The sequence below is a fragment of the Microtus pennsylvanicus genome, chromosome 5 (genome assembly GCF_037038515.1).
Source record: "Microtus pennsylvanicus isolate mMicPen1 chromosome 5, mMicPen1.hap1, whole genome shotgun sequence".
NCBI classification, from domain to species: domain Eukaryota; kingdom Metazoa; phylum Chordata; class Mammalia; order Rodentia; family Cricetidae; genus Microtus; species Microtus pennsylvanicus.
This window is the reverse complement of record NC_134583.1, coordinates 81,336,448-81,347,185: the sequence shown is the minus strand read 5'-3', so window position 1 is coordinate 81,347,185 and position 10,738 is coordinate 81,336,448. Positions and strand designations below refer to the sequence as shown.

Genomic DNA, 10,738 nt, shown 5'->3' with positions numbered 1-10,738 from the left:
TATATTAGGCATAAATTTGAGGAAGCATCAGGATGCTGGTTCCCTCACAGCATAGTTTCAGGTAGGATGGGAAGTCCACACAGGATGTCCAGTGAAGAAGCGGGAAGTTTGGTCCTCACAGTGGGGGGCTCATATACAAAACCTTTGTCTCAAGGACAGCCCAGTGGTAGAGGGCATTACCATAAGGCCCACCGCAATTTCTTACAGAAGCTTGCTCCCAGCTCAGGGTAGCAGTAGTCAGGTACTCAATAACTGAGCTGGGAGACCGAGTTTCTGAGACCAGGCTCAGAAAATGGGACGGTTGCCCAAAGGAGCAGGTCTGTCTTGTAGAGACACCATACTGACAGGCTACAGCACAGAACTCTAAGCAGGAAGCACAGTCCACTGGGATGAGGGAGAAAACAAAACACTCACTCATGACAAGGGCATTTCCATAACTCCATCAGTTGTAAAACCAGGTGCGAACCTCACACCCAATGGGATGGGGACAACTAAGTTTAAAGACTTAAGAAACCAGGCCGCCGGGCGGTGGTGGCACACGCCTTTAATCCCAGCACTTGGGAGGCAGAGGCAGGTGGATCTCTGTGAGTTCCAGACCAGCCTGGTCTACAAGAGCTAGTTCCAGGACAGGCTCCAAAACCACAGAGAAACCCTGTCTCGAAAAACCAAAAAAAAAAAAAAAAAAGAAACCAGGCCAGTTGGTGGTGGTGGTGCACGCCTTTAATTCTAGCACGTGGGAGATAAAAACCGGCAGATCTCTGTGAGTTTGAGGCTAGCCTGTTTACAGACTGAGCTTCGGGACATCTAGGACTACACAGAGAAACCCTCTCTCCAAAAGAAAGAAAAAAGAAAATAAACTACTGGGCTGAGAGAGGCAATTCACAGCTTTAATATCAACACTCCAGAGGCCGCTCTCTGAGAGGTCAGCTTGGTCTACACCGGGAGCTCAAGGCCAGACAGGTTAACATAGTGAGATTCTGCTTCAAAACAAAAACCCAAAAACCCAGGTCAGGTCAGCTAAAGTATTAGTAACAAAACCCAAAACTTTTCATCTCTCTAAGGCCATTAAAAACAGACAAAACTTATCCCTCAAGTTTGAAGACAGAGTCATTTCCTCGGTCTCCTCAGGCTCACAAGTAGCTAGCTCAGCCAGACCCTCAGGTGAGTCTACCTCAGGTCCAGGGAACAGCTTCTTCAGAACTAAGGTTAGTGTGGGTACACTTGCTGGTAAATACAATTAGATAGATAGATAGATTTTATTATTTATCGAGACAGGGTTTCTCTGTGTAGTCCTGAACTCACTATTGACTGGCCTTGGACTCAAGAGATTCAATTCCCTCTACCTCCTGAGTGCTTGGATTAAAGACGTGGTCATCCCCCCAACCCCCGCTAAGGGAAATACAATCTTTTAGAGTTGTAGAAGCACCTGGGCTGTACCTGAGGCCCCCACCTCCAGTGTCTACATCCTGTGGCTCTGCTGACCTCCCAGGTGTATGTCTGGGCTGGTAATTTGCAGGGTGACCACATCCTTAAAGATTCAGGGACTTCTTTGTTGTTTTTCATGGATTTTCTTTTTTTTTAATTAATTATTTATTAAAGATTTCTGCCTCCTCCCCGCCACTGCCTCCCATTTCCCTCCCCCTCCCCCAATCAAGTCCTCCTCCCTCACCAGCTCGAAGAGCAATCAGGGTTCCCTGCCCTGTGGGAAGTCCAAGGACCACCCACCTCCTTCCAGGTCTAGTTAGGTGAGCTTCCAAACAGCCTAGGCTCCCACAAAGCCAGTACGTGCAGTAGTATCAAAACCCAGTGCGATCCCATGCTTTGTTTTTTTGAGACCGGGTTTCTGTGGCTCTGACCTCCCACGTGTGTATGTGCTGGGGAGGTAATTTGAAGGGCTGAACATTTTTTTTCTGAGACAAGGTTTTTCCGTGTAGCATTGGCTGTCCTAGAACTCACTCGGTAGGCCCGAGTGGTAGGATTAAAGGCGCGCACCACCACCGCCCGGCTGAGACTTTTTATCTCAATATTGAGCGGGGTCCTCCCCAAATTGGTCTCTCACACGAGGAGGTCCAGTACCTGGTTGTAGATCCAAGCCAACAGTCCGTGCATAAAGTCCATTCCCAGTCTTTCGAAGGGACTGAAGACCTTGGGACCACCTGAACAAACTCCTCAGGACTTCCCTTCAGCAAGACTGCAGCAGTCCGGGGACTCTCAGTGTGGCCGGATGGGCCCAGAATTTGTAAAACGGTAGCAGTCGGAGGAGGCATTGTCATGCTAGTGAAGCACTTGCAGCAACATCCTTCTCTAACTGCGGCCGAGCCCTCCCCCACTCGGACTCCCGTCCCGGAGGACCTAGGCATTTCAATTAAAATTAGAAAATTCTAGCCTAGAAGCTAGGCTGTGGGATGCAGGCCAAGCCACCTCTCTTAAGGACCAGACACTCTCCGAGAATCTTCCCCCGGAGCTGTGCTCTTGACTATTGATCCCCGTTAACAAGGGCTGGAGTACAGCTTGTATTCAAACTGAGTTTGGCTCAAGAGAGGGTAGAATTATAGGGACGTTCTACACGTCCAGCCTGCCCCCTCAGCTTCACTCGCTGCTGACCAGTGCTCCTGGTGGGCAGAGTCCCGCACCTTGAGAACACTGGTAACCCAAACTAGCAACAATTGTGCAGCACCCCACACAACCCTTCAACGGAAACGCCTGCACGATTCTGGGGAGTGGGGCTGCTTAGCCTTTCCCTTAACTTCCTAGTACCCTCTTATCAGTAGGGGTCCATTCTTAGACGTGACAGTGAAACCCAAACTCATTCACAGGATTAAGTACAAAACACAATCTTTATTTTAATAAGCTAGGTTGGGGTAGGGATACTAATTGGGGTCAAGGTAGACTGGGGGTCGGCTCTGAAGGGGAGAACTTGACAAGCTTTATTGGCGCAGGTCGCCAAGGATGCCCCGCTCGGAGGCTGCACTGCCCAGAATGAAGCCCACAGCCAGGGAAACTGTTTGGTCGAAGGAACCTCGCAGCTGCTCCACGTGCTGGTTCAGGGTCGCCAATTGGTCGCGCAGAGGGCCCAGAACTGTCGAGATGTCGCCCAAGTGCGTCAAGGCCTGCAGCAGAGCGCTGTTTAGAGACTGCGGGGCAACTTGCGGGACCGCACGATCCTGGGGAAGGCCAGGAGACTCATTTGGTTCCTCCGTGTCATAGTTGAGGGTTGGTGGTGGGGAGGATCCGAGGGCCCGGCCGGGCTCAGCAGCCAGAGTGCCGAGGGCAGTAGGGGCAGGGGAGCTAGTGATGCGGCGGGAATCTGCAGACTTCGTAGTGGAGGAACTGAACCTGAGCGCGGACGCGGGGTCCGCGTCTTCCGCAGTCACCTGCTGCGTAGTCCCTACGAGAGAAACGCGTGGTCCCGCTAGTGGTCCGTGTGTAACCTCACCTCCGGGTTCCACCCCCACCCCCGCTAGAACCAGCCCATTCCAGCCCGCTCCAGGTGCTCCTACCTGGCTCGACTGCTGTAGGTGCGGGCGCTAAAACCGCGAGGGTCGAGCGGCCGCGGCGCTGGGGACGTCCAGGCCCCGCAGGGCGACGGCGGGTTCGCCGATGCCCATCGTCGCCCAGCAGCCCCATGAGCTGGCGGATCTGGTCGTCGTAGGGTCCGGACGGCTGGCCATGGGAGTCTCGAAGTTTGTCCTTGAGAAACTTGTAGCGGCGGCGGCACTGAGCAGGAGTGCGCTTAACTTGCTGCCGGGCCAGCGCGGCCGACACGCGGCGGTAGGTGGGCAGAGCCTGCCGGCGGTCGAGCAGTAGTGAGCGCCACACGGCCGGCTGCAGCAGGGTGCCCAGAAGTAGCTCCGTCTCTCGGGCACTCCAGGGAGTGCGCTGCGCCGAGCCCGGGGACACGGGAGCCTTGGGAGAACCAGGCTCCGCCATCGCGCCCGGAGTAGGGGCGAAGGCATCAGACGTAGTCACCCGGACGTCCCCGGTCGGCCGCAGCTCGGCGTCGGGGCTAGCTGGCGACGGCGGTGAGAACGAGGTTAGCCGCCGGGGACGAAGCAGCATGCCGGAGCCAGAAGGTGCGCGTATTCTGAGGCTGTAGCCTCACTGAAGGAACGCTCCTTCAGAACCGCCCACACACGCGGTAAGGACCCCGTGCGCCGTCCTTTGCGTCTGGGGTGGGTCGATACGACCCTCCCATTATCCAGCCGCCCCGCCCTCCGCGTCCCGCCCCTCTTGCCCACCTTGTTCCGTTTTGGAGGTGCTTTTTTTTAGCCCAGGCCTTTTCTAGCTCTTTCCTTCAGGGCCCTAGCCCCGACAACAAAGTTTTGCCCCATTACACTAAGCAGACCATGTAAAACAAAACCAAACCAAAAACCAAACCAAAATAAAACAAAATCCACTTAAAAAAAGTTAAAAAAATCATTTAATGAACCGGAGGAAGTGGCCCACACCTTTAATGCCAACACTGGGGAGGCAGAGCAGGCTAGTCTCTGTGAGTTCGAGGCCAGCTCTTCTACAAAGTGAGTTCTGGGACAGCTAGGGCTACATAAAGAAACCTTGTCTCGCCACCTCCCCCCCAATGAAGAATCCAAAAAATATCTAACCTAAGCCGGGCGATGGTGGCGCACGCCTTTAATCCCAGCACTCGGGAGGCAGAGGCAGGCGGATCTCTGTGAGTTCGAGACCAGCCTGGTCTACAGAGCTAGTTCCAGGACAGGCTCCAAAGCCACAGAGAAACCCTGTCTCGAAAAACCAAAATAAAAAAAAAAAAAAAATATCTAACCTAGGTACAATATAATGAGACTGAGTGAGGAAGATAGCGTGTTTTTACATTTGTTATGTCCGTTACTGCTCACAAACAGTTCATGAATACCTCTAGAAACACAAAACTCCGGCACCCTTTTTGTCTTTGTGCACAGGAACTGTTAATCATTCATATCATTAGTGTGACAGTGTTACCCTTCCTACTTTCATCTAGCTTTGGAAGATGAACATATTTTGTATCTAACTTACTAATCTAGCAAACAGTGGGGTGTTCATTACTGTAAGGAGGCCACTTGGATGCTAGATTTATAGAGATCAATGACCCACTGCTGGGATGGAGTCCTAGTTCACATACACTACAAGGAATCTCTTTAGTATAGTAAAATATATCTACTAATATCACCTCCCCTCCCCAAAGTTAGGATCAAGAAAAGGAAGCTGTGGAGTGGTGGTGCACGCTTTTAATCCCAGCATTCCTCACACTTGCAGTGGGGAGGCAGGAGGCTGATGGATCCCTGAGTCTTCAGAGTGAGTGGGTTCCAGGACATCTGGGGCTACACAGAGAAATCTTGTGTCAATAAAACCAAACCAAAACAAAACAAAACAAAAGAACAGAAAAGTATGCTTAAAGTTAGTGTAGACGTTTTGACTAGCATAGTAAGACAAGAAAAAGAAATGTATAAAGAAATGTATAAAGATGGGAAACAATCCCTGGTGACCTGTGGGCTGGTTAGACAAGCCGTAGCTTTACAGAGAGCAGTAGAGTCAGGAGGAAGTACCAGTCTTGTGCCCTACCTCTGGGATTTTACTAGTCTCCTGCTGCGGGACTGACTGCTACAATGCTAAACTGTTTTATTATTCAGTGACTTGTGGTCAGGGGCTTGAACAAAGACCAAGGATCACCAGTTGGGCTTCTCCTGACTGGGGCAGGCCAGGATGACCTCTAGCTGGACATATCAATTCAAGTCAAGCCTAGCTGCCTGAGACAGCATTCTGAGCTATAGCTTGTTGTTTTTCGGGTGTTCATCACCTGGTTCAAACCCCACCGGACTGGTACCTCCTGGCTCTAGGGTGAGGCAGCTGGTGGGGGGCCATCTTTGCCCATTCAACACACCAAGTGTCCGTCTTGAGCTTACTCTCAGTATTGTGGTTTTAGGGTTGTTAAACTCCATCTTGTATTGGAGGCTGCCTTCAAGCACAGTACTCAGGACCAGACTCCAGGCTCAGCACAGGGAAGAGACCAGAGAGGTGGGAATCACTGAGCCTTGAAGGCCAATGACTGTCACCTTTTCCTCTGCATAATCACCAGGCAGATCGCTCTGTCATCATTATGAAAACACCCCTAAGAACCTGCTAGTTTTCATTAACAGCAACAACAACAACAAAAATTCAGTAAGCACATTTAAGAACCCCTGGCCTTGCCGGGCGCGGTGGCTCACACCTTTAATCCCAGCACTTGGAAGGCAGAGGCAGGCGGATTTCTGTGCGTTCGAGACCAGCCTGGTCTACAAGAGCTAGTTCCAGGACAGGCTCCAAAAACCACAGAGAAACCCTGTCTCAAAAAAAGAAAAAACAACAACAACAACAAACAAACAAACAAACAAAAAAAGAACCCCTGGCCTTAACCCTGTCTCTTCACTTTGTCCTGAATGAGTACACTGAGCTGCAAGCCACTCCCCACCCCCTTGGTGTCTCTGAGACAGCCTGGGAGCTCAGGAGTGGTCCCAGTGGGTGGTCAAGCAAACCAGCCAGCTCTGTCCTGTCCACAGGCTGATCACTAGACACTGGTTGAGGTGGACAGGTTACAGCAGGCACACCCCTCCCCCTCACTATAGGAAAATGAGCTGTGATCATCAGAAGTCTTGGTTTGGGGGAGGACAGCTGACTGAATCAGAGGTGAGTCTTCTACCCCTGGTCCCTGTGATAGTGATGGTGTGAATGTCACCAAGAATGTGGTATGGTCTGGAAGTATGGTTTTCAGTCCTGGACTGGGTATATTTCCTATCGAAGTCCTTTGAGACCCTAGGTGAGGTGCCCCTGCCAAGCCAAGGAGGACTTACTTTAGCCTCAAAGTGAGTGTTGTTTTTGTTTTTCGAGACAGGGTTTCTCTGTGGCTTTGGAGCCTGTCCTGGAAATAGCTCTGTAGACCAGGCTGATCTCGAACTCACAGAGATCCACCTGCCTCTGCCTCCCGAGTGCTGGGATTAAAGGCGTGCGCCACCACCGCCCGGTTGAGCTTTGTTTTTGAAATCTCTGAAAACAGACCATACGGCAGTAGCTTGGTAGAAATGACTTTATTTAGAAATCTGTATCTTGTGACATCAGGGCGCCATGCAAACAGGGCTGAAGCCAAAAGCCTGTTCACTTTCCCACGCAATAAGTCAGCACCGTTGGAATGCTGGTTTGCGCTGGACACCTCCTGCACTAGATACAAAGTCTGAAAATGTCGTTGATCAACAGAACGTAATCCTTATAGAAAAGCTCCCAAACGGTTATGTTGCATGTGCATGGCCAGGACTCCCAGTCCCACTTACATCCAGTGTAAGGAGGGCCTGGTGTCTCCAGCAAATTCATGTGAGGAAACACACATCTCAGCATTAAAAATCCAGCATCTGGTCACAAGTCACAGCTTCCTAGAAATACCGCTAGCTGCTTCACTACAAAATCCCTACTTCTAAAATACGGAACAGTCTTGGTCTTGTGGCAGGCAGGGCTCAGTCGGTGCCAGTTGCTTAAGGTGTCTGGACAACCTGCTGCACTCCATCGTATTCTCAGCCCTCCTGGCCAGTGGACCCCTTCCCACGAAGCCAGAGCCCAACACTAGACGCTGAGGATCCAGAGATCCAGAGATCCACCTTTGTCTGGCTAACAAAGCGCAGAGCGGAGGGAACACAGTGGACGGGTGTGCGCATGCACGGCTGCTGAAGGCTGAAAGGCAGCCATTCTCAGGGCCCACGTGGCTCCCAGAGACCCCAGGAAGGCGAGCCTGCGTTGGTGCTGCCGTCAGTGTACAGTGTTCTTTTCCCTTTGCCAGGGGCAAGAGCCCTGTCAAATGCAGCTGTTGTAAGCTGGGGGCAGAAGGCAACAGGCCATGGGGAGGGTCAGTTGCTGAGGCAGAAAGCCCAGCTGGGACAGAGGCTTCTCTCACTCTCTGGAGGCTGAGAGGACGGGGATGGGGGGGGGGGAGCTTGGCAGGATCAGCTGCAGATGGGTGGGGATGGGAGTATAAACCTGGCCAAGACAGGTTGCTAGAAACCTTGGGCTCCAGTGGTAGGTTCCAGACCCTTTGGAGCTGCTAAGTGCAAAAGAGAGTTTTGGTCCTTCTTGCTGAGTGGAAATAAAAACACTGGTCAGCAAGCGGCTAAGTTTGGGCTCTTCTGGAGTCAGATGTGGGTCTGTGTTGGGGTTTGGAGAGATCAATGAAAAATAGGTGGGAGCCGCAGGTATTGGAGTCTGAAGCTCTGGGGGTAGTTTACCCGATTCCCTTTTCATTTGTAAATTTGATTTTTTAAATTCCAGCCAAAACAGGCCCGCCCACCAAACTCTGTGTTCACCCTGCCTTGGGGGTAGGGCCAGGTTGGAGTTGGCTCAGCCCTCCATGTGAGTGACCTCAGGCTAGTCCCTTGCAGCTTCCAATTCTGTTCTGGGAAGTAAAAGCAGTTTTCTCCAGGTCACTCAGAGGGTCCGAGCCTCCGCAACCAGACCTGGGAGTTCCTTCCACCTGACCCATCTTCTGGTACCACTCGGAGAGAGTCTACACCAAGATGGAGCCCTTGGCTACTGGAATGTGGCTTTCATTCTCCTCAGTTTGTCTTGGATCTTCCGGGAGTGCTTTTCGCCTGGGATCTGGTGAAAATTGGCCCTGTTATCTGCCGCTAAGATGGAAACATCCGCCCCGCTAAAACGGGCAATTCTTTGTTTGAGGTGCGCCTGTAGCTTGGGATCAGGGCTGAATGTGTAGGGGTTCTCCTGGAATGCGTGCACCTGGCTTGCCACCTTGGCGATGTTTCTTTTGTGGGGGGGAAAAGAAAAAGTTTGTTAGTTTGCATGTTAGCCAACTGATCCTAATGTCTTCTCAGGAATGGCTCACATCACGCCTTTCCAAAGCGCAGCACCGCAGGGCAGTTTTCTGTACTTAGTCACAAGGACACACTTCATGACTCTGCACCCCCATTCTCCCACCCCCCACTCCTTTTGCCCTTCATAAATATTCACTGAAAACCTCTGTGTCGGGCTGCTCCACTTGAGGTCTTCAAAACCTCCCAAACCTATGCTTATTGTCCTAGCTCTGCTAGGGCCTTCTGGCTCCTGTGTACTGGGAACACATCACTGGTGGTTCCTGGAACTCAGAAGCCCTTCCTCCTGCCGGGGACAACAGACCTGCAGAAACACACGTCCACCTCAGTTCGAGAACAGTATGTTCGTTGCTTTTGTTCTTTAAAGGACGGTCGTGTCTGTGCGTACGTAAAGTGGTGAAGAGCAGATAAGAGCTCTTCACCCACCTCTGTGGCATTTCCTCGTCTTTAAATTTCTTTTTGCCCACATAGCTTTCTATTGCAATAGGCATGTACTGCTAGTGAGTTTTCTTTTCCTTCCTTCCTTCCTTCCTTCCTTCCTTCCTTCCTTCCTTCCTTCCTTCCTACTTGGTGGCTATCTAAAAAGGGGATCTTGGGGCTGATTAGAGGCTCAGTTGGTAAAGTGTTTGCTGTACAGCATGAGAACCCAAGTTGATCCCTAGCACTCATGTAAATAAAAATGCCAGAGGCAATGGCAAGCACTTGTGGTCTTGGTATTAGGAACGTGGAGCCATTCAGAAGCCCGAGTCCTGCTGGCCACACAGCCTAGTCTCCAGCAAGCCTCAGGTCCCAATGAGAAACTCTGTCTCGAAAAACAAGGTTAATGGCTCCCAAGGAATCACATCTAAGGTTGACCCTGGGCCTCCATATGTGTATGCACATGTGCACGCACACATACACGTGCGCGCGCGCACACACACATACACGCGCACACATACATAGACACACATACACGTGCACACATACATAGACACACATACACGTGCACACACACATACACGTGCACACATACATAGGCACACATACACACACACACACACACACACACACACACACACACACACACACACACACACACGGCAGATCTTGCATTAGGCAGGTTGTAGTCACTGTTCACCAGATCCCCTGGGTCTCATCTACCTAGCAAGGCCATTCTCTCATCACTCTAGACAATGAGAGGAGACGGGAGGATGGGAGGCGAGAAGATTGTCTGGGGCCATGTGGACGGCACTGGGCAGAGGACTTGCACTTGACTGTGCTCACTGGTGGGACGAATTGGACTGGGTGCAGCCCCTTACCTCTGCTGACTTCATCTGCGCACCCCTTTGGTCACAGGGAAGCCCCCTCACCTCACCTTGCTCTACCCGTGGGCTCTGCTAGGCAGGGTGAAGGCCTCTTACCTCAGCTTACTCCACCTGTGGGCTCCATTCGTCATGGTGAAGCCTCCTGTCTCTAGCTGCTGGATGTGCATGGCCAGCAGGTGGGCAGAGGGCAGGGTAGGCTGGGCCCGGAAGCGCCGCCCTTCCATCAGACACAGGCTGTCGCTCTTCAGGAATACCTGGAGGAACATCCAGGGAAGTGAGCATGGGAAATGGATAGTCATCACCTAGGAGGGCCTGCTCACCTGTCCCTGTTAATACCTGTCTTCCTTGGGCATGAGAGCCCCCTCATACCTCACTGAACATACAGTCCAAAATGAGTCTGCAGTTTCTGAACTGTAGGTCAAAAGCCCAGATATCATAAGCTTGCTGCCATGGAAACACTGACAGCCACAGAAAGCTTTTGCTACTCAAACAGCCAATTCCTTACTTCCAATTCCAGAAAAGAATCCCTTCCCGCAGGAGCTGCTGCAGGCCCTGGGCTTTGAATTCTGGGACAGCACAGGCTAGAACTACTCTGGG

At 51.7% G+C, this 10,738-nt stretch overlaps 2 protein-coding genes across 2 annotated transcripts in view; both read right to left on the bottom strand.

The window, feature by feature from the left end:
• Positions 1-2,867: 2,867 nt before the first annotated feature.
• Utf1 (undifferentiated embryonic cell transcription factor 1) lies at positions 2,868-4,109 on the bottom strand. The gene is made up of 2 exons (XM_075974886.1): positions 3,501-4,109; positions 2,868-3,388 (listed from the first exon to the last, which is right to left on the bottom strand). The coding sequence occupies exons 1-2, from the start codon at positions 4,057-4,059 to the stop codon at positions 2,928-2,930; spliced, it is 1,020 nt and encodes a 339-aa protein (XP_075831001.1). The 5' UTR covers positions 4,060-4,109; the 3' UTR covers positions 2,868-2,927.
• A 2,925-nt stretch (positions 4,110-7,034) lies between these two features.
• The window catches only part of Kndc1 (kinase non-catalytic C-lobe domain containing 1), a 47,713-nt gene continuing 44,009 nt past the window's right edge, over positions 7,035-10,738 (bottom strand). Inside the window, exons 29-30 of the mRNA XM_075972670.1 lie at positions 10,238-10,395; positions 7,035-8,770 (exon numbers count right to left, since the gene is read on the bottom strand). Coding sequence (XP_075828785.1) covers positions 8,539-8,770; positions 10,238-10,395 — 390 coding nt within the window. The 3' untranslated portion in view covers positions 7,035-8,538. The remainder of the gene's footprint in view (positions 8,771-10,237; positions 10,396-10,738) is intronic.

Coding starts and splice junctions, on each gene's coding strand:
- Utf1 (XM_075974886.1), bottom strand. CDS start 4,059: ATGCTGCTTCGTCCCCGGCGGCTAACCTCGTTCTCACCGCCGTCGCCA. Junction 3,389..3,500: donor ACCTACAGCAGTCGAGCCAG/GTAGGAGCACCT, acceptor TTTCTCTCGTAG/GGACTACGCAGCAGGTGACT.